We start from the raw sequence: 24,655 nt of genomic DNA, 5'->3' as shown, positions 1-24,655 counted from the left end.
CCAGATGCCCTCACTACATGTTGAAGCAGCCCGTGAAGATCCGGGTTAAAATTGGTCTTCAGCAACAAGTACTTGTCGTAAGAGCGACTAACGTGATTGGGTGGCCAGGCTCGCTGATCTAGTTGACACATGTTATCGTATCTCAGTTTCATAGATATCAATAATCATTGTTCATGCTGTTACTCACTGGATTGTCTGGTCCAGACTCGAGTATTTACAGACCGCCACCAAGTAGGTGGAATATTGCTGAGTGCGGCGTTAGGCAACAAAGAAACAAAACCTGTTGAAACCCAGTATCACTTTGTGACAGCAAAATGTCCAGATGCAAACACATTGAACTAGGTGAATGATATAAAGTCTTACCGCCATGTTAAATGTACAAAATATCATTTTATTTTATGGTAAAGATCGCTACCGACTATATGACATGCAAACAAAATGGCGTCTGCTTCTCGACTGGATTTTTAACATCAGTGAAACATATTCTGACAAGCATAAAACTGCTATAAAAAATTGTTAATTATGTTTAAGCTGAGTGTGCAAACCACTCAATGTATACAATAGCGTAAATAAAGCAGTGAAAGTCGGTAAAATAAATCTGTACAAAGTGAACACAAAAACAGCTGATCGAACGGTTTTCGAACTCCGGGGCACGGCATGCGTCATATTATGACGTCATACGATTGTTAGCGCTTCAGCTTCTCGGCGGAGAGCTTGGCGGTTACCGTGGCAGCGGGTAATATTTTTTCCAGTTGTCACCCTCCTGAGAGGAGAGGGTGACACGGAAACTTGTTAAACCGTCATTCTAATTCAACTTAGTATGTAACACGAGTTCTGATTGGTCAATGCTATAAATTTCCGACCGTATAATCAGCATATACGTTCGCAATTTGAAAACCGATTCACCCAAAGCTTTGGATGTATTTCTACACAATTGGGGTAACGCTGTTTTTCAGGGCATTGTCATTTGCAGAAGCCCTTGGCCAATTAACTCCCCTATCCAGCTAAAATGGGTGGAATGTGTGTTAAAAAAAGGCAAAACAGTATCATAAATTTAATTTTAAGTTCAAACAACTTACTCGCAACGGGCTGTTGACCGAACACTGTTAGATCATGAAACGAGATTATGACGTCATTATGATAATGGCCCGTAGTTGAGGAATCAGCGGGCCGCTCATTTCTGATAGCTAAAGAGTGGTTTCATCATAATTCCGTCCATTTTATCTATAACACTATGATTTATTCATCATTGTCAGATTTGGACAGTGTGCACATAATAAACGTGTTGAAGTTTGAATAGGGAACTACTTTTTCTGGCGATTGTGTAAGTTCAAGGAGTGATATGATTAACCTTTGACCTAGAGGAACTTTGACCTGGTTTAAATAATGAATTTCTTTCACGAAAAAAACCAGCGTAAAACGAGTTGAATAAGAATGGGGATAACTGAACTGTGTTTAACGAATTGGGGACGTATACCGGTGGTTATATAGCCGCAAATTTACCGTTATATCGGCTCCGCTTAACTAAATATATATAACCACCGGTATACGTCCCCAATTCGTCAAACACAGTACAGTTATCCCCTAATTGACCAATGAAATTAAAGTATTTTACATGAAGGTACTGTTCTCGCCCTCACTCTCGTCATTGTAACTTATTCGGTTAGATGATATGATACCATGGTTAACTTGACAGGTAGCAACTACGACATGTGCGGATCAAAGTTTATAATTTTTTAATTGATATTCATTATTTAATTATTTGGTTATTTGATAATACATATTGTTAAAACATAAATACACGTGATTAAGCACAATTTTTAATTAGCCACTCACTATAAGACCCTGCCCTCAATAATCATAAAGCCTCTGTATTGCAAACTGATGTAGTACACAAGTCATCATTTTCTTAGCGTCAATATTCTTAAACTTTGTTAAAACGCATATTCGACGTTTCAGAATGTGCAGCAAATTTAGAAAAGTCAAATTTAGTTAAATATGCAGAAGTCATCAAACAAAGACGTTTTTCGTACGGTTCGAATCTTATTCTATGTGTTTGGAGATAGTCTTGTTATCATGAAAACTCATTGCTTCTCATTTCGAGTTAAAGTGGGTTATGGGTGTTTATTGCGTGTCAGCTTATATCCATTAATTGGATGATTGGCACAGTTACCAAGAAACTTAATACATATAGAATTGTGCCTCTGAGCAACTACTAACACACATACCTTCAAGTTTGTCAAGTGTGAGTAATCACTTTTACCGCTCACCTACTTCAAAATGATTAGTTAACCGCCTACTCGCGTGTCCAATCGAATGAGCCCGGAACCACCTCCACAGCTGGGATTTCAGAAGCTATGAATGGAACAGCACGAGGATATATAAACACACCTATTGATCGAGTGGTGGGAAGACTTGTGTGCATGTCGTGGACTTAGGGAAGGTAGTATGACACAGGTCTGTAAATGAGACTGGATATATTTCACCAATCTCACCCATCTCACTCATCTCACCATCAACAACCAGAGCGCCTACAGCAGCGAAAGGGAGGTGTTCTTTAAGGCCGATGTCGACTTAGCTTGGATAATGTATTAACATTAGATCAACGTCGATAATCAACCCACCTAGACAGTCACATGTGTGTGTCACCCACAGCAAGGACCCGTGTGGAAGGTAGTCTCATCTCAATAGGCCATGATGTGTGTTAACTGGAGCACAGGTGAGAGTCACAGTGGCTGCACCCAGAAAGGCAGTCAGAGGGGAAATATGGGAAAGTTTCCTGGCCAAGATGTTGTCAACGATACGCTCTCCGCTGTTTGGAGTTAATGCTGGGGAGATTTACAAGACATTGTGTGATGGATATAGTTGGGTACTTCACATAGCTGGGGCAACATAGAAGGCTGTGCTGTGAATGTTTGGGAGTGTGGATCACGATACAGGATGTTGCTTTAATTTGAGAGGCAGCTTGTCAAGAAGTGAATATTAAGACATGTGTTGAAGATAACGACGTCAAATTGGAGGATATATTTCACAATCCTGAATTTTAAAGGACGTTTGTGCTATTTTCTCATGGAAATTATTCCCTGGAGACATTAACGGCTATTTGACAGTTGTGGGTCATATTGCGAGTATATGAATCCTAGCGGATCGGAGGAGTAGCATCATCATAATCACTAGCCGGAGTGTGTTGTTAGATCTAGCTGCTGGGTAGTGGGATACTGATAGATCTACTCTCAAACAAGCACCTTCAGCGTGTGAAGCCCCATCTGGTTGACATGTCGTCTTCGATGGGTGTCAGGTGTGTACGGCTGCTGAGCCTTGTTGTGCTACTTCTCACGGGTTGTGCAACCTTTGCAACAAACAGACTGCCGACTGCAAGAATCGTTGTTCACGTGTCTAAGCGAAGAGCTGAATTCTGGGAGCCGTGGCAGGTCAACAAACGTGAGTGTTTTGCATATTGCGAGCATTGTGCATGTTGCAAGTGTTGTAAATGTTACGTGTGTTGTACATGTTGCGAGTCTTGTCCATGTTTCGAGTATTGAACATGTTGCGAGTGTTGTACATATTGCGAATATTGAACATGTTGCGAGTATTGAACATGTTGCGAGTGTTGTACATGTTGCGAATATTGAACATGTTGCGAGTATTGAACATGTTGCGATTGTTGTCCATGTTGCAAGGATTGAACATTTTGCATTTATTGAACATGTTGCGAGTGTTGTAAATGTTGCGAGTGTTGTACATGTTGCGAGTGTTGTAAATGTTACGTGTGTTGTACATGTTGCGAGTCTTGTCCATGTTTCGAGTATTGAACATGTTGCGAGTGTTGTACATATTGCGAATATTGAACATGTTGCGAGTATTGAACATGTTGCGAGTGTTGTACATGTTGCGAATATTGAACATGTTGCGAGTATTGAACATGTTGCGATTGTTGTCCATGTTGCAAGGATTGAACATTTTGCATTTATTGAACATGTTGCAAGTGTTGTAAATGTTGCGAGTGTTGTACATGTTGCGAGTGTTGTAAATGTTACGTGTGTTGTACATGTTGCGAGTCTTGTCCATGTTTCGAGTATTGAACATGTTGCGAGTGTTGTACATATTGCGAATATTGAACATGTTGCGAGTATTGAACATGTTGCGAGTGTTGTACATGTTGCGAATATTGAACATGTTGCGAGTATTGAACATGTTGCGATTGTTGTCCATGTTGCAAGGATTGAACATTTTGCATTTATTGAACATGTTGCGAGTGTTGTAAATGTTGCGAGTGTTGTACATGCTGCGAGTGTTGTACATGTTGCGAGTGTTGTCCATGTTGCGAGCGTTGTGAATGTTGCGAGTGTTGTCCATGTTGCGAGTGTTGTCCATGTTGCGAGCGTTGTGAATGTTGCGAGTGTTGTACATGTTGCGAGCGTTGTACATGTTGCGAGTGTTGTACATGTTGAAAGTGGTGTGAATGTTGCGAGTGTTGTACATATTTCGAGTGTTGTACACGCTAGAGTTTTACACGAGAGTTTTCTTGTTTCTGTCGGTGTGGGGATGCTAGGCGGGGTTGTGTTGGATTGCATATTGGTGCACACTGTAATGTTTTAATGTCTCAGTGTTCTTGATTCCTTTGAAGTGGCAAACCTTTGAAGAACCTTTTCCATGCTGCTTTGACATATATTAGTTTTATAAAGTTTGAAATTATGTTTTGGGTGTGTTGTGAAAACAGAATTGAATCAAGTGTCCACTTATTTGCGCGATATGAGAAAACTTCAATCTTCAAATATAAACGCCGTGTTTTGTATTTAATTTTCTTCACATGACTTCAAATATTTATGCATTCGTGTATAAGATTAAGCCAACTCCGATTGTCTGGAACGGGATGGTCAACGGGCAAGTCACAGAATGGGAACCGATCAGCTAACATTCCTTTTCAACGTACTACTACTGGATGCAATGGTTATGAACGATAATAGAGCATCCCTACTCACTGCCTAAAGTATACTTCTCTTCAAAAGTTTAGACTCACTTAAAACACTCACTATATATATATATGATTACATCGAAGACTGATTTCTCCACTAACTTGGGGGAACCAACTGCAAACTTTATGCAGAGGAATTGCACGAGGATCATGTATCAAATTGCTGAAAAGCATGTGCACATATCGTGCATGTGAACAGCTGCGTTGTGGTGTAAAGTTGTGTTAAGAATACGCCAATTTTCACTGATTTTCATCATTTACTGAACTCATGACAATAATCTTTTCAACGTTACGAATTTGTTTTAACATACACCAGTTCATGTGTAAACAGTACCTTTAAACAGAATGGCATATTTTGCAAAATGTAGTTTAGAACAGTTGCCTGAAGTAAGTAGCTATATTTACACTAGTGAGTCTAAACTTTTGATGAAAGGTATATATAGCATCTTCGGACCTGTATGGTGTACATTAGATCTAAATCATCCTTTCTAGCACGTAATTAGGGCTGGGACGGGTACTCGGGTACTCGAATCCGGGTCGGGTACACCTGGAATCGAGTCCTATTTCTAGGAATCGAGTACCCGGAAAGGGAGAGAACTCTGTAATGACAAGGGCAGATAATAACTTGTCTTTTTCATAATTGACGTAACACACATTTACAACATTAGTATTGTCCGAAGGTTATTATTAACGACTGTAATTTATCTACGCATGAGCGGCGGGAACGAAAAGTTCTGTGTTTTAACGAGGAATGTAAGTAATGCTGATACTCTTTATATTGGTTAAATAGACGAAAATTAAATAGCCTAAGATCTGTTTTAATGTCTTATTGCCAACCTTTCAAGTTTCTATAATAATCTCTGTCAACCCGTGATTGAATATTCAGACAGTTGACAGAAGCGCTGTATTCCTTACATTTCCGGGTACTCGATTCCGATTCGGGTAAGCACATGCGGGTACTCGATTCCATTTATTCCTACCCGTCCCAGCCCTACACGTAATCAACGCGTAGTGATTCAGAAAAATGCCCGAATACGAGAACCATATACTCATGTGATAATTTCAGGGGTGGCACACCGACTGGATCAGAATGCTACTCTAACGTCTCAGCAACTAACCAAGAAAAGACTGTCTTTTCTTGGTTAGTTGCTGAGACGTTAGAGTAAAAAGCCGTAAAGTTAGCTACTTAGTAGTAATACTCAAACATAGTAGCTGACGCCAATGCACGTACAAAGTAGCTGACATCAATACACGTAAAACATTTACTTAGGTAAATGCACAAGAGCTATAACGTCATTACACGGAGAAACAGTATTTAACGTCAATGGACACAAACAGTAGATAACGTCAATAGACGTAAACACGATAACTAAGGTCCATACATGAAGACGCAGTAGCTAACGTCGCTATACGTAAACGGTAATTTAACTTACGCCAAGAATGAAATAGTCTAAAAAGTTTGATTCAATGCACGCAAACACTAGCTGACGTCATTACATGTAAACACACTGAAAATAACGTCACTCTGCACTAGCCCACAAACTTGCCCATCAGCTAACGTCATTACAACTGTAACATATGCTGTATTTGCTATTACACTTTCTAAGTAAAGTACAGATTCTAGTTCAGTTCAGTTCAGTTCAGTTTATTCAGTAATTCTGGCCTTAAGGCCTACATTACAATTATTGTTGTTCCAGAATACTTTGCAGGTCACGTGAACATATGGTTTCATACATGGTTACATTTATGGCTACGTACAGTAAAAACATGTTTGAGATACATTGCTACAGACTTAATGGTCATAATATTCTTAGAATTTAACAAATTTGACAGTGAATGTTTATCTCTTACAGTGTGTGAAAGAAATGGCATATACTTTTTTCGCAAACTTAGATACTGGGTGCATACAAACATGACATGAAACTCATCCTCTATAGCGCCTGTATTACAATTAGAACAGATCAAATCACTTTTACATTCTGTAGAAATACCATGTTTACGTGCCCTATTTACACAGAAATCATGAAAACCAATTCTTAATTTACATAAGGCTCTTATCAAAGATTTATCATGAAAATTTAAAATATACAATTCTGGTTCTAGCAAAGACTTATGAGAGGCATAATATTCTAAATATCTAGAAGTACTAATGGACATAGACCACCATTCTAGTACCTTTTTGTTGGGTCGAGTCCCATGCGGACTCCCTAATCGAAAGCACTCAACGTCAGCAGCCTTACCCGCTCAGCCACGGCGGCTTCCACATATAGCGTACGTTACTTTTGACCACAATTTTAAATGGCATTGTTTAGTCGTTACACCTAAACAGTAGCCATCGTCGGCGCAGTGGACCTCACGTCATTACACGTAACCTAAGTAACTCACGCCATTATGCCTAAACGCAGTTCCTAACCTCAGTGCACGTAAACAAAGTAACTAACGTCATAGGATGTAACGTCATTACACGTAAACAAAGAGTAACGTCATTACATGTAAACAAAGTAACTAACGTCATTGGATGTAACGTCATTACACGTAAACAGAATAACTAACGTCATAAGATGTAACGTCATGACACGTAAACAAAGTAACTTACGTCATTGGATGTAACGTCATGACACGTAAACAAAGTAACTAACGTCATTGGATGTAACGTCATTACACGTAAACAGAATAACTAACGTCATAGGATGTAACGTCATGACACGTAAACAAAGTAACTAACGTCATTGGATGTAACGTCAGTACACGTAAACAGAATAACTAACGCCACTGGATGTAACGTCATTAACGCTACTTTACGTAAACAGAGTAGCTAAAGTTAGTGCACCTAAACACAGTAGCTAACGTCAATGTAATGATTCTGAAAAAGTGCATTTGAGAAAGCTGAAATATATAGGCACATTTCTCCAGCAGCACCGAACTGTGACATATGGGTCACGGACATGAGGGATGCTGATAAAAGTGATTCTCAGCCCTGACCCGGTAAACGCTTACCGATGAGATCTTGGATAATGAGCATCTTGTTGGCAGCGTGTGGCGCTGTACACCGTGACGACATTTCAAGGTGTACACGTTGTAACGATAACGCGGGAGCGGGGTATTATGTTGCTTGATTGGATAAACATAAATATATATGTACACGTGCGTGCACGTGTGTGTGACGGGGTGAGATGTGCCGTCTCGGTTTTTTTTCTGCGTAAAGGCCTTGTTTTGTGTTTGATCCCACCTTGCTATGATAATGTCCGACAAACTGCAATTAGTGCTACAAATACAACTTTTAGCTTATCGCTAAAGACAATAATTGTACATCGCAATATTCATATTAGCGATATTCCAAGAATATCATGGCTGGCAACGCAACCAGTCTTCTGAACAATTTGTACTGAACTCGAACCATAGGCCTGACGAGCGAACGCTTTGACCGGTTACCCAAGGTTGTCATTAGGACTTCTGTGAGGATAAGTGGATCTCTCGATTGAGTATCAGAGTATCGACGGCGTGACGTTTGCTCAAGCTATCGACCACTCGTTTGCCTGGTCCCGTACTCACAGGTCAACGTGATACACCCACGACATCATTGACCAGGCCATAAAACTATATTCTTTTCTTTCACCTACCTAAGTTAGTAGGGGCGGTGGGGTAGCCCACATGGGTACAATATGTGCAGCCCATTTCTGGTGTCCTCAGCCGTGATATTGCTGGAATATTGCTAAAAGCGGCGTAAAAATATACTCACCCACTCACCCTAAGTGAGTAGATGCGATTTTCAGGCCTCATAACGATGTCAATATCACAGACTTCACCCATGTCTGGAATGAACCTTGAGCTTCAGCGTGACGAAAACAGCTGTAACCTGTAACTCCCACACCGCCCGTCACCAACAGTACCTGATCAGGTCAGCTCATCAGTATGTACAAGCACACCTGGTGAGGTAAATACGACCGCGACTCGGCCAGTGTGTTATTGTCTGGTTGTCCATACCTGCACTCCGACGCACCCACTTGGTGGTTACGATCAAAACAAGTCTCATACTCCTTATTTTCTTTAAGCATTGCTCAAATTTCCGCACTGCAGTCTTCTATTGGCCCCCAATTCCGCATGCACCATCAAAATGCATGTATCATGTTTCTTGGGATTTGTGATATTTCCATGTGTGACGGTTTTACACCGAAAGCTTGCGCAAACACTGTTTTAAAATATACGATAAAAAGTGTTGTGAAATCTTAAGTGAGACCTTCGCATGCTTGTGTAATAATAATTCAAGTGCATGGAGGGTACTCGACAAACACAGTGGTGTACTAGGTAAACAAACAGGAGTGAGTGAGTGAGTTGGGTCCTACGCTGCTTTTAGCAACATTCCAGCAATACATATGAATGAAGTAGAGTACTACATTGGCGTTTAACACACTTCACTATGATTCCGATATTGTTGTTCAAATATATACATTAATTAAAAAGCGATGTTTGTTTCAAGCAATATGGGAAGTCCAGTGGTTAAGCCGTTCACTCGTCACTGAGGGTCCTGGTTCTGTCCCCACAAGGGTACAAATCTATAAAGCCCATTTCTGGGGCCTCATCGTATATTGCTGTGGCATTGTTAAAATGCGCAAAAACCAACTCCACCCCTCCCTATAAGCAATGTAAAACACCAGCTCAGAGCATCACAGACCAAAGCAGACCTTTAGGTAGTCTGTCTCAGAGTCCCCGAACCACATTATTTTCCCTACTGCCAAGGCCTATCTGCAGTGCTAAAGCCCTAAATAAAGCAAGTCTAGATTTCCTCAGGTTCAGGATCACTGGTCTCCTTGGGTCTCCTTTTCAATTTAAATGGGTTTGTTTGTTACTATCAAACTTATATATATTCAGAGACTAAGCGTTAGTCTAACCTTTAGGTTCCAGGACCTACTGTTAATAACCATCCCATCTTGAGAGACTCAGAGTGAGGATTAAAGGTCAACTAGTTGCCTACCCTATAGGCCGGGGCTGCCCACCAACCCACTCCTCCGGCTAACTCCACACAGCTGGCCAACTGTTACAACACATGGCTACAGAGGCTAGGTCTCTCTGGTCTGCCAGTGCAACCATCATGGGAAATTAGTCCTCACAGTTGGAACCCTTTATGTTGGATGTAACGGTTCTGGTGCTTTTCACATTACTGTTAGATCGCGTCCGTGTTAACTTTTCTCAAAGATAAAAAACTTAAGTTGGCATAGCTCTGTATGTTAAAATCTAAATGGAATCTGAAAGAAGGATGTATGTATGATAAGCTATCATGGCAGGAGAGTTAACACGGTGATAAGTTGGACATTAAGGAGTGTGTATGTCCTTGTTACGGAGGCAGTGGGGTACCCTAGTGATTAAAACGTTCGCTCGTTACGCCGAAGACCCGGGTTCGATTCCCCACATAGGTACAATGTGTGAAGTATACTTCTGGTGTTCCCCGTCGTCCTATTGCTGGAATGTTGCTAAAAGCGGCGTAAAACTCACTCCTTTTATACTGCGATGGATGGAAGTGTTTCTGTTCCCATGCTGTCGTGATGTAAAAGTGACATGAACCCACAGAGGGTAGCTATAACATTGCAGCTATATTACAAATGATGCTGTCCACCTCTTGACATCTACTTTCTCCATGGGTGGCTTTGGGTGTTAAAGCTCTTCTGGAAACACCATATCTCTGCACCTTCCCAAATTTGTCCATATTTCAAAGGTCACAAGCCCCCCTTGTTTTACTGACTCGTCACTGGCTCAAGTCTTTGGGAATATGCCTTCTTGACGTCAGGAAATGTCAATAACAATTTGACTATTATGCGATGTCTTCGAACATCACGAGTCATGTAGCCCGGGATCTGGTATGTTTCGTTTTCTGGGCATTCACACAGTATTGGATGCAGACCGTCGACATTTATCTAGTCTGTCTCACCGTCCCTGAACCACATTATTTTCCCTACTGCCTAGCCCTCTCTGCAGTGCTAAAGCCCTAAATAAAGCAAGTCTAGATTTCCTCAGGTTCTGAATCTCTGGTCTCCCTAGGGCTCCTTTTGAATTTAAATGGGCTTGTTTGTTACTATCAAAATTATATATATTCAGAGACTAAGCATTAGTCTAACCTTTATCCAGTGCCCACACCTACGTTTAGAGTGAGTGAGTTTGAGTTTCACAAAACCTTATTTGAGATTTAGCAATATTCCAGCAATATCACGGGAGATGACACCAGAAAATAGGCTTCACACATTGTACACATGTTGGGAATCGAACCCGGGTCTTCGTCGTGAAGAGCGAACGCTTTAATCACCAGGCTACCCCAACGACCAAATACGTTAAGATATGCAAGATCAGCAATTATGTGTCCCTGGTTTGAACTCTAGTCTGTACGACCTTCTGTAAGTCCTACTATGATAAAGATGTCAAAAGGTTTTGGTGTGGGTTATTGTAATATAGAGGTTAAGCCTTTCGTATCATTGAGGTCACATGTATACAGCGCTATTTGGTTCACGGACACGAGCAACCTTGCATGTTATCACAATGTTGACTCTCTGCGGTTGCTTTGTTATCTGGAGACTTCATACACCAGACTCTTTCATAACGGAATTTCAATTATGTTTGCATAGCATGGCGGCTCGGTTCTACAATCGAGACTTAGCCAGAGATTGCCAACGAAAGCTGTGTTAAACACTGTACCATCAGGGTGCATGAGAAGGGAAAGAGCAAACGGATCTTTGTGAAGCGTTGAATCCTTTGGGTGTGCCAGGATCCTACGATCGTGGTCGGAATACCAGATTATCCCGGGTTATAGTTCTACTTTTGTCAACGCCATATCTGTGCTCGTGGGTGTCATCGAAGGTCGGAGACCTGTATGAAATCGAGCATTCCTTCCTAGACAAACTGACGTGCTGGAAAATGACTGAAGGACCAAATTATCTAACTAGGTGTTCAGTGAGGATGTGCGTCTTCTTTATCTCTACGAGTAAGGCTGAATGTACAAAGTTTTATCCGAGTATCTGAGTTCATTGACTACGATAGACTGCACGTCTCAAATATGTATTCTACCTTCACCTCTGATGGAGTTTTATCTGAGTATCTGAGTTCATTGACTACGATAGACTGCACGTCTCAAATATGTATTCTACCTTCACCTCTGATGGAGTTTTATCTGAGTATCTGAGTTCATTGACTACGATAGACTGCACGTCTCAAATATGTCTTCTACCTTCACCTCTGATGGAGTTTTATCTGAGTATCTGAGTTCACTGACTACGATAGACTGCACGTCTCAAATATGTATTCTACCTTCACCTCTGATAGAGTTTTATCTGAGTATCTGAGTTCATTGACTACGATAGACTGCACGTCTCAAATATGTATTCTACCTTCACCTCTGATGGAGTTTTATCTGAGTATCTGAGTTCATTGACTACGATAGACTGCACGTCTCAAATATGTATACTACCTTCACCTCTGATGGAGTTTTATCTGAGTATCTGAGTTCATTGACTACGATAGACTGCACGTCTCAAATATGTCTTCTACCTTCACCTCTGATGGAGTTTTAACTGAGTATCTGAGTTCATTGACTACGATAGACTGCACGTCTCAAATATGTATTCTACCTTCACCTCTGATGGAGTTTGAGAAATAATCTTTATGATTCCTAATTCCTACGTAAGTCAATGTTTAGGGGTTACGATAGGCTTTACAGTAAAGCATGTTTGTTCCACTGGCCCATTTGCAGAGGGATTTGTAAGCCTGAAGTCACCGCCATTACTGCAACCCAATAGTTTGCAGAGGCCAATAGTTCACACAGAGAGAAAGCAAGTACATTTATAACCAACAACTCAGTCGACTTGCTAATATCACAGATAGTTTTTGTGAAGAATTTAACCACCTTCCATTAATTCGACACTTACTTTCCTAGGCAGTTTCTTGGGTAGCTTTGCTCAAAGGCTGTACTGAATGCCCATGGATGTATAGCAATTCTTTCCTTAAAGAGGGAAGTCTAGGTAAGCGGATAGTACACATCTAAGGACGCCTATCTGTTAGAGGGACGATGTGTTGTTTTTATTTATACGTACGGCTGTCTGTTATTTATGGGTTTTTTTAGAATTTTTTATTTAAACTATAAAATATTGCCTTAGAGACTTATGCAAGTCTACCTCTTGGGTAAGAACTGGCCTTAATAAATGTATTTCAAACTTCCCAAACCATTACGACGGCGTATAACCTAACCGAGGTGTTATGTTTTGGTTAAGCAAAATAAATGTTATTTAACAGCAACTTTGGTGGCGTCTAAGTTAAAATATGAGCCCCGTTTAAAGTAGCCAGAGAAACAATTAACCTGTCTTTGGTGAATTCCAAAGAGGGAGGGAGTCCGATTTCCCAACAAGTCGTAACTGGAAGCTCGTAACGGAACTGAGACAAATGTCGCGCATTACCCAGATGGCTCTTTGTGACAGACTGACACAATGAAGCATTACGTTAAATACCAGAGTTGCTTCTGTTACTCAACGGGGCCAGGTTGGGTGGCGATAGAGATAACAATTGTGTGATGTTTTAAGTGTGGCAGTATTTTTGGTATTTTTCTTTCTTTTAATCTCCGTCATCCCATCTATTACCGTTGATTGTTGCAGTATGTTGTGTCTCATGGAATTGTGATTAATGATGAAACTTCAAGTGCTGCAATTTATCCAATTTTGAAATATATTTACTGGCATAGGATGGTATAAAAGAATTTGGTTTTGTGTAATTGGAAATTGAAGAAGGTGTAAATGTGATTATGTCTACTTAACCACCTCTTGTACCTGTAACAATGTGGGGAAAAGTAATCCGCGTCTTGAAGTGTTAGTGAAAAATGAATTAATAGGGAAAGGGATGAAATGAATTTGCAACGTGGCTCCTGCCATATTTCAAATGTTGAATTATGTGATAAAAACAGATGAATTGATATTTTAAAAGAAATGTGAAGCATCTATCTGCAGTTGTTTGCGATTTACCGATTTTTAAGAAGAAACTTTACATCCAGTTATATATTATATAGAATAAAAACTTACAGAATTATTCGTTGAGAGTTTATGTTTTCTCGTACAGTTCATGTTTTGATTTGATATCGCCAACTTATGATATTTTCCACTGAAAATCAATAAGTGTTAGATTCAACTGAGATGTACATCAGAATCTTTTGTCCTTCAGTGAATATTGTTTTTTCATAGATATGGGGGACTTTTGGGTAGCTTAGTGCTTAAAGCGTTCGCTCGATTCCCTACATGTGTACAATGTATGAAGCCCCGCCCTGATATTGCTGGAATATTGCTAAAGGCGGTGTAAAACTAACCTCACTCACTCATATATGTGGGAGAAGGTCAACTGCTGTTTTATGCGTCTGCGTCAAAGGACGGTATTAATTGCAGTTTTATTTTTCATACATACACTGATAAATATAATTCAGTGCTAGTACATACAGACCCCCTTATTCGGGACATCAGTGCCCAAATTCTACGTTAAATGATCTCACGTGTCACCCGTTTCAATATGCGCCTTAATATCCATCAACCTTAAATAAACATGTAATAAATTCCACAATAATTATACCTTTACAATTCTAAATATCTCAGCCATGTGACTCCTCTGTATATCATTATATCTACATGTATTCATCGGCATTGACACACACCTAGCTACAATTTTCCACGGGTAATTAAGCATCCCTTCCTGAATATCGCTGAAGGAATTTAACTAACAAGAATAGGTTCGTTTAAAATGGACAACGAATGGCATACTTTGATGCGTGGTTGTACAAATGTATGGACTCAAGTTACACTTCGTGTGAGAAGAAACGTGTGTGCATGAGGTGTAAACGACGTAAGCACTGGTAGTGTAGGTGATGTGACTGAGACACACCTGGGCCACCTGCATGTAACCGAAGCGGGTGGATTACGTCCATTGTGTGTGTGCAGTATGTGGAAATCAAGTCTTTCACAACGTTTAATTTGGTTAAAGGACATTATAGATTAAGGATATGAAAAACATAAAACAAAATATATATATAGATATATAAATATAAAAATATATTTGAAGAAATTACTTCATAATTAAATGGAACAGTTAACTGACATATCTTAGGCAATACCCTCAAATTTACATTCCAGATGCCTTTCTGTAAGTTAACCTTGACTGACTGACTGAGTTTAGTTTTACGCCGCTTTTAGCAATATTCCAGCAATATCACGGCGGGGGACACCAGAAATGGGCTTAACACATTGTGCCCATGTGGGGAATCGAACCCGGCCTTGACGAGCCAACGCTTTAACCACAAGGCTACCCCACCGCCCCAGTTAGCCTTGATGAAATTGACAAAAGTAATGATTTGAAACAATCAGTGGCCCCGTTCTTTGTACGAAGCTCAGAGCCCCCCACCCACCCCCGTATCCAAAATTCATATATCGATGCTCATAATGTTAATCACCTGTCTGGCCATATTATTATTTACAAAATTTCGTCATATACGTCAAAACCCATTGGATGAATCGATCTTACGGTTAACTCGAAGAGTAATAGCTTGGTCCTATGTATTCCTGACTGTATCGTCAAATTGCGGTTGTGTCGAACCTTGCCTAACTCGAAGTGTTTACTAAGGCCCTTTCATCTTCGACACAACAGTGTCTATAAGTGGAATGATATGCGGCTTAAACAAACAAACAATACTAGTCGAAGTGTCTTTGTGTTTCAGGGATCTGTCCGCCATCTTTGTGCAAGTTTTCCGATCCCCAGACGGGTGGCCGCGAAGAACAGCCCCAAATACCCCGGGGCACAGGTAGGTGTTGTGCCGTTCTCGTCGCACACGTACAATACAAAGGGTTTCCATCGATTTGGATCCGTGAAGATCCGGGTTAGAGTTGATCTTCAACAACCCATGCGTGTCGTAAAAGGCGACTAACGGGATTGGGTGGTCAGGTTCACTGACTTGGTTGACACATGTCATCGTAACCCAATTGCGTAGATCGATGCTCATGCTGTGGATCACTGGATGGTCTGGCCCAGATTATTTACAGACCGCCGCCATATAGCTGGAATATTGTTGAGTGCGGCGTTACAACAAACCAACCAACCAAGCAATTATGGTATTTGATACAAGATTATTGAAGGTTACTTCTTTATTTCAGGTGTCTTGGTTGTCTTCCGATGTGAAGCATCTCAGTTGTCCTCTCATCTATAGGTCAAATTGCCCTTATGTGTAAAGAATCTGATTTGTCCTCTTGTGTAAAGAATCTGATTTGTCCTCTTGTGTAAAGAATCAGAATTGTCCTCTTGTGCAAAGAAACGTTAAACAACAAATTCGTAACAGTGCTTAACAGTGTCCATTGTCCTCTCGTAGCAAACACCTTAACAGTGCTCATTGTCCTCTCGTAGCTAGCACCTTAACAGTGCCCATTGTCCTCTCGTAGCAAACACCTTAACAGTGCTCATTGTCCTCTCGTAGCAAGCACCTTAACAGTGCCCATTGTCCTCTCGCAGCTAGCACCTTAACAGTGCCCATTGTCCTCTCGTAGCAAGCACCTTAAGAGTGCCCATTGTCCTCTCGCAGCTAGCACCTTAACAGTGCCCATTGTCCTCTCGCAGCTAGCACCTTAACAGTGCCCATTGAGCTCTCGTAGCAAGCACCTTAAGAGTGCCCATTGTCCTCTCGTATCTAGCACCTTAACAGTGCCCATTGAGCTCTCGTAGCAAGCACCTTAACAGTGCCCATTGAGCTCTCGTAGCAAGCTCCTTAACAGTGCCCATTGTCCTCTCGTAGCAAGCACCTTAACAGTGCCCATTGTCCTCTCGTAGCAAGCACCTTAACAGTGCCCATTGTCCTATCGTAGCTAGCACATTAACAGTGCCCATTGTCCTCTCGTAGCAAGCACCTTAACATTGCCCATTGTCCTCTCGTAGCTAGCACCTTAACAGTGCCCATTGTCCTCTCGTAACAACCGCTATAACAGTCCCCATTGTCCTCTGTCCTCAGCGGGCACTCCGTTCTATCAGGGTGACATCGTCCTGAAGAAGGATGACGAGAACTTCATCTACCCCGACTCCCGGAGACGGAGGAAGCGAGCCACAATGAGGTTCCGAAACAAGCTGTGGAAGGACGCTATCGTCCCCTACAAAATGGATGAAGGAATAAGTGAGTGAGTGCGTGAGTGAGGTTGGTTTTAACACCGCTTTGAACAACATTAAAGTTTTCAACGGTGTGTCAGCTTCTTCGAAGGAAAGCCAAACACGATGCACGTCTGAGGGCGTTCGTATTTAATTCAGTGTTTCTCATCGTCTGACTGTTCCCAGATTGGAGCGGGCGGGCGGGCAAAAAAATGAAAAAAAAATACCATTGATTATTTCAATATTCAAGTATGAATGCATACTCACCAAATGCATTGGGAATCACCTTAAAGGCAATAAAGTTCGCCCCTTGCAATTCCAAAAATCTGAGATTCTGGTAGAGCAACGCTTCCACCAGTTCTGATGATGTGAACTGCTCATTCGTAATTACTCGTGTCATTCCGGCAAGCCGGATGGCGTCTCGTACCCCTCTCGTGGCCATGTTTACGACTGGGCCCTGTCTAAGCGCAAACGGGCATGGAGATGAAAATAGTCTAGTACTATTACAAAGGAAAGATAACTCTGAATTTCCAAACATGGCTCATAGAATATCCTACAGCAATACAGCAATACAGTCATTCCCTTTGTAAATATGTTTCAGTATTTAAAGTTTCTGATCCTTTAGCTATGTTTAAATTGTGCTTTGCATAGTTTAGCGAAGTTTCAAAGTTCAACGGTGCCGCCATTTTCATGCTTCGAAATGCGTTTTACTACGCGCGATTTGATTGGTTTGCCACGATTCTTGGCAATAATGGAGTACGATAGGGGTACGAGTCTTCTTGTAGGTCACGGAAAGAGTCGAGCAGTTACGAATGGTGAATGGCCCTGGCTTAGTTAACAACTGAACCTTAGTTCCATCATGAAGCGTATTGATTTTGCGTGAATTACTTATATTGTGCAGAATCGGTTCACTTTGGTTGAAAATCTCTTGGCATAAATATTGCTGTTAGGCGGACCTGTCATACCTTCCATTTTGGTATAGTTTTCTCTAGCGTTAGATTTACATGAACATTCCGGAAAAATATGGTTCCGTGAAAACCAATCTAATGAATCCACTTATGGGATTAAAATAGCCATGTATCGCCACTTGAACAGGGATGTAAAACTACAGTCTATTCTTCAAGCCTGTAGGGTTTATTTACATATTGTGTTACATGAGACAACACTTTAAATTTTTTCGTAATTAAAATAAGTGTTTTAATAATCAGTCAGACACACCACGTGTGATATGTTACGTTTCTTATGACTTACGTGAAGTTTCATATTCCGTGAAGACCATAAGATGGTTAAGTTGAATAGGTAAACCCGACCCTACATGTTCACTACCATACGTCTTGGCGTCGTAGGACGATGGGGTAGCCAAGTGATTAAAGCATTCGCTCGTCACGCCGAAGGCCCTGGTTCGATTCCCCATATTGGTGCAATGTGCGGAGGCCATTTATGGTGTCCACCCGCCGTGATATAGTTGGATTATTGCTAAAAGCGGCGTAAAACCCAACTCACTCACTCACTTGGCGCAATGGCGTCGTATATTTATCTGGGCTGTTACATTATGAGTGATGCGACTTTTATGTCGGTTCCTCAAGTTCAATAAGATACTCATTAAACAGTGAAAACCGTTTATATTCACCTGATAATATGAAAAATACTACCCTCTTTATGTTCATAAACACAGTGAGCGAGTGAGTGAGTGAGTACGGCTTTACGCCGCCTTTAACAATATTTCAGCAATATCACGGCGGGAGACACCATAACTAGCCTTTCACATATTGTACCCACGTTAGGAATCGAACCTTGGTCTTCAGCTTGACGAGTGAACGCCTATACATTTTAGATATATACAAATGACAATAATCCCATTTTGATACCAGCGATACCTGCTGTCTGCACGAACACTGAATGTTCTTTCTTAGATGGACATACAGTGTTATTGTGAGGAAAGATTGGGAGAAGCAGCGCAAGGGGGAGGACAATAACTAGTGCCGCGGAACAGTTCAAGCGTGTCATTAGATATGTTGGGTTTCTCTATATAAGTATGTGTACGCTACTCTGGTCGCGATTTCAGAGGAACAGATATTTTACAGGGAGAAAGAGTATGGTTGAATCCACGTATACTCGTATCTCAAACGGGACGGTGGGGTAGCCTAATGGTTAGAGCGTTCGCTCGTGAAACTAAAGACCCGGGTTCGATTCCCCACATGGGTACAATGTCTAGAGCCCATTTCTGGTGTCCCCCGCCGTGATGTTGCTGAAATATTGCTAAAAGCGGCGTTAAACCATACTCACTCACTCGTATCTCAAACTGTTATCTGAGAAACACGGTTAACGCTAGGATTTAAATTTGCCATCAGCAACCCATGCGTGTCGTCGAAGGCGGCAAACGGGATCTGGTGGTCAGGTTTGCTGACCTTTATGATGCATGTCTTCGTGCCTTATTTGTGCATGATGGTCATGATATCAATCACCAGATCATCTCGCCCAAACACGATGTTTCCAGAACGATGCTATATACAGGCCGACAATAAATAATACAAAAAGTAAAATAATATAAAATTGTAAAATTATTCGATATCCCTGCTAATCTTGTTTTCAGGTCCAGCCTCCGAGAAGGTGATCAAGCGCGCCATCCAACAGATTGAACTCCACACGTGCATCAAGTTTAAGAAGAGGACAGCGAAAGACAAGGACTATGTGCGGTACATCAGTGAACCAGGGTACGTAGTACGACACAAGTACCCATACTCGTCGGAGTGAGTGAGTATGGTTTTACGCCGCTTTTAGCAATATGCCAGCAATATCACGGCGGAGGACACCAGAAATGGGCTTCACACATTGTACCCATATGGGGAATCGAACCCGGGTCTTCAGTGTGACGAGCGAACGCTTTGACCACTAGGCTACCCCACCGCCCCTACTAGAACATGCGAAAGATGAGTGAGTTAGTATGATTTTACGCCGCTTTTAGCACTATTCCAGCAATGGCGGGAGACGCCAGAAATGGGTTTCACACATTGTACCCATGTGAGGAATCGAACTTGAGCAAAAGTATTAACCACTAGGCTACCCCGCCGCCCAGGTGAAAAAAGGAAATACACGGCATAGGTTCCTAGTGACCTCCTACTGGTAGTAATAAGGTAGAGGTCGGTTGAGTATTCCAAGGTTCAAAACCAAAATTGAGTAAAATATGTCAAGGTCCCGTCAAGTTGACCTAATACGACTGGAATATTGCACTCAACACAACAAAATGCAAATTAAATTTTGAAAAAATAAAAATAAATTATTTATTTATTTTTTGGCGCAAACAGTTTATCATCAAAGTTCTCTATTACAGGTAAAATGTGTAATATATGCGTAAAAGCTTAATTCCATATTTCCCTGATTTGCCGAAACTGTTTACATTTTTCCAAGCAGCCACAGAAATTGATCTGAGGACACTAGCATTTTATATCATTGTATACAGTAATTTTTTTAAAACATTGTCACATATTTAAGTGTTTGTTTGGGATTTCTTGGTTCCGCTCTTACTTAAATTATTTAAATGTATGTTACGATATTTTCCCTTCCGAACTGTGCGCTGAGTGACAGGTAACGTCATGATCTGTGCCAGCTGAAAGCCACTGCAACTTGATGACGATACATGTACACGGATGTTGACAGAAAGGAAATACCTTTGCTCCAATTTGGAAACCAACTTGCACCTGGAAAAACAGGAACAGGAATAAAAGCGAAACGAAAGAATGCCACACACATGTTGAAGTAGAGTGCCAAAGTAGTTCCCTGCTTGTAACAATTGAAGGCACGGTATTGGAGACTGTATCGTCAGTTGTATGTTAAGTGTGTACACTTTAACGGCCTTTCTTTTCGACTGTTCAGTATGAATGAAACACTGGAACTGGTGACCGACTCTTGTGATCAGCCTGGTTGCCGGGATCTGCTGCTGCGCTACGAAGTGTAACGCAACAGACACCGGGAACCAGGCTGCTCGTGTGATGTGAAGGGGCGGTTGGATTTTAGGGACGGACAGTAATTTGCACAGTTGCATTCGACTCTTCCCGTGACCTACAAGAAGACTTGTACCTGTATAATATGCCATTATTGCCAAGAGGATATTGCTGTAGGATATTCTGTGAGCCATGTTTGGAAATTCAGAGTTATCTTTCCTTCGTAATCATCTTAGACTATTGTCATCTCAGTGCCCGTTTGCGCTGAGATAAGGCCCAGTCGTGAACATGGCCACGAGAGGGATACGAGTCGCCATCCGCCTTACCGGAATGACACGAGTAGTTACGAATGCCTAAGTTGGTGCGCGTAGCAACCTATTAGCAAATATGCGGCGTCCTGAAAAAGTGGTACATCAATATTAACACGGATTATGAGTTCGCAAGTGCAGCGTCCTAAAATACATTAGAAAGAAGAAAAACTTGGAGACATGTGGACACCGCCACATTAAATATTGGGTTATGTACGTCATCACAAACTATAGCTAGTCTGATGGCGAGGCACTTATAGTTCACAAACTTTCCACAGTCCGCTGTTTATTTTCATTATGAACAGTAAAGCTATATTTAGAGTCGTCAAAACACATCCTAAGAAAAAGTCGTTCAGGTAGACAGATAGTCTTTTGTGGGATTTTCTGTTGATAAACATGTTTGTTTACGGTCCAATGGAACTGAATGTTTACTGGTAATGTTTTTTTAGTCTAGAGAACAAGTGTTTCTCTCATGTTTTGAGTACTGAAATAATATTTGATCAATCTAATATGACATGTAAGCATGTTTTTACTTGGTGAGCTCACTTGGTTAATTGTTAGGACGGCAGTATACATTCAAACACCGTTCTGTCGAACATGCTTTTGTCTCGAAGTACACTCTTCTTTTCTAACTTAGTCCTCATTTTGTGGTTGTATCGAACGTCGGATAACTCGAAGTATTTACGTGGATCCCATCCAGTTCGACACAACGGATTTCACTCTAGCAAGCCATTTCCTTAATAAGGGTTATACCGATTACGGGACTCGTAAAGATCCATGTCTTAATAACAGGACATTGACTTGATCGATACCATGTCCTCATACACCGAGAAACTGTGTTCATAATGTCAATCCCTCATTTGCCTGGTCCAATTGATTATAAACCATAGACCGACATCATATACCTGAAATATTGCTGAAGGCGGCGTTAAATGATAAACAAATATTCCGATCTCAACCATTTTAGTCCGCGAGGCCACGGGCCTTCTTCTTAAACATCGTCACTGAACCTAAATTCATATCGTAGCACTGTTTGAAACAGGTCCTCCAGACAAAATATCCGCCGATCAGCTCAGTAAGCAGCAAGACGAAAAGGTTCTACGCCAGTGCCTTTTACCGAAACACGCAGGTTTTGAACTTTCTAATGAATTCCACGTTCTACTCACGGACAAAACCGTTCCTTGTTCCAACCCTTAAAATGTACCCCAGTTCGAAAACAAAACAAAAAACTAATGAAAATATGCTTCGTCGTGTTTGCCTCGTCTTCAGGTTATGCTGTTTACCTAAATTCTTGTAAGACATATTATCAGTGTTATGCGTGTTTTGTATGGTTACCGAGAGTGTATAGACGGCTAGAGAATTCCGACAGAAACCACACAGGCAGCCAATAAGATCTCAGGGCGGTTCCTTACGATAATATTACACAAATGTTGTGAGTGGTTCCAGCGTCGCAATTAAAGAGACTTACTGAAAGTTGATTAATGTCTTGGGTAAACTTGGCTTTAAGTGTAATGGGCAGTATGACAGTCTCCGTACATGTATCCTGGTTCTGAGATTCTGATTCCAATGGGGGCGGTGGGGTAGCCTAGAGGTTAAAGCCTCCGCTCGTCACGCTGAAGACCCGGATTCAATTCCCGACATGGGTACAATGTGTGAAGCCTATTTATGGTGTGCCCCGCTGTGATATTGCTTTAATTAATATTGCTAAAAGCGGCGTAAACAATACTCACTCAGTAGGATTCCAATGAGTTTGGAAGTTTAAATTTTCTAGCTCCGTGGGGGTATGATTTCATACCAAGGCGACCAGCTCGCAATACAAAAATTATCTCTGAATAAAGGTTATCTCCTGATACGGGGATACGAATAGGGCACGACTGGGTTGCGTCTCCGCAGTACGGCAGAAACGTATGATCGCGGGTTCAAATCCAGTTTGCACCATAGATGTTACTAGGTTTAGCAGTAACATAACCATGCGTGTAGGTTTCACCAAGCTGGTAAACGTGTGAACTTCGGGTTTTCCTCCCACATTAAGCTGACACGCCGTGCATATTGTTCAAAGCATCGTTCAAATTATTCCTACTCCTTCACTCAAGTGTATCAAGTGTGGAAGTTTACCCTGTGGTAAGACTTTTTGAAATTATTGATGTAGTTCGGGGTCTATATGTTTCATGTTTTCATATCTGTAGGTGCTGGTCGAACGTTGGGAAAAGAGGCGGGGCACAACTTGTCAGCATTGGGCGAGGTTGTGAAAACGTCGGTACTGCTATCCACGAAACTAGTCATGCTTTGGGCGTCTGGCACGAACAGGTATTGGAACTCTGTTATTGCATCCATCTTAATTTCAAATATCACACTGATGACACACCAAGTAACATTGATGTTAAGTTTTCATGAAAGATATTTTTTAAATAAACAAGCAACTGCGAAGGTGGGGTACTGTTATTTTACATCTAACATATAGTATTAATTACTTGTTTGTGTTCAATTTAGGCACGACCCGACCGAGACGAATACATCAAGGTTTTGGAGGATAATATCTCCCCTAAGTTCCTTCCTGATTTTAAAAAACTCAGCAAAAGGCTGGCCACGTCAAGAGGTTTTCCTTACGACTATTCCAGTATCATGCACTATAACAAATGGGCCTTCACGCGGATGGGGGAACCAACACTCAAGGTACGTCTTAAGTCTAATACACCGTTAGTGTAAACAACAGTAGGGCTTGTACTGAAATAATCAGCCCCTTTTGTCTGATACTGTAAGAATTAATTACTTGGGTCTGTAATTGTAACTCAAGTAATCAGTAATTATCATGGGTGGGTTGTAAGAACAGCATCATTCCTGATGGACATGTAAACTTAAGTATACCAGTTAGCAATCTAACATGGAAGGTGTGTTACCGGAAGTGCCAATCCTGATGACCATGGCAAGGTAAATAAAGTAATGAATAATCATCCAAGATGGCCCCTTACTAAAGCGTCAGCCATGGACCTAAGGTAAACGTAACAAGAGTAATCAGTAATCAACCGTCTAAGAAGCGTTGCTTAGGTATCGTTCTCGAAGGCCATGGAAAGGTAACTAGTGTGATCAGATGGCAGGTTTTCTCATCAAGTTATCCATGAAAGTGTGCCTGTTACTGGAGTAATCAATTCTGACGTGTCTGTGTGATATCCTGTTGGACATGTGTACTGAAATCGTCAATCCTTAAGGTGACTTTCGCAAGTAATGGATCTTAATGGATCTATTGGTGAAGTAATTAAACATGATAGACTTATTACAGAAGATCCGGGTTTGAACTGGTC

General features: G+C 41.2%; 1 protein-coding gene across 1 annotated transcript in view; it reads left to right on the top strand.

Moving 5' to 3' along the window:
- The first annotated feature begins 2,336 nt into the window (after positions 1 to 2,336).
- Positions 2,337 to 24,655, top strand: part of LOC124269510 — a 33,284-nt gene continuing 10,965 nt past the window's right edge. Inside the window, exons 1-6 of the mRNA XM_046704540.1 lie at positions 2,337 to 3,441; positions 15,699 to 15,782; positions 16,977 to 17,135; positions 19,701 to 19,821; positions 23,543 to 23,663; positions 23,847 to 24,029. Of these exons, the coding sequence (XP_046560496.1) occupies positions 3,276 to 3,441; positions 15,699 to 15,782; positions 16,977 to 17,135; positions 19,701 to 19,821; positions 23,543 to 23,663; positions 23,847 to 24,029 (834 nt within the window). The 5' untranslated portion in view covers positions 2,337 to 3,275. The remainder of the gene's footprint in view (positions 3,442 to 15,698; positions 15,783 to 16,976; positions 17,136 to 19,700; positions 19,822 to 23,542; positions 23,664 to 23,846; positions 24,030 to 24,655) is intronic.

This window comes from Haliotis rubra, unplaced genomic scaffold (genome assembly GCF_003918875.1).
Source record: "Haliotis rubra isolate DU_JTF1 unplaced genomic scaffold, ASM391887v1 Scf145, whole genome shotgun sequence".
Taxonomy (NCBI): Eukaryota; Metazoa; Mollusca; class Gastropoda; order Lepetellida; family Haliotidae; genus Haliotis; species Haliotis rubra.
The sequence above is the reverse complement of the archived record's forward strand: the minus strand, read 5'-3'. Positions and strand labels throughout refer to the sequence as shown.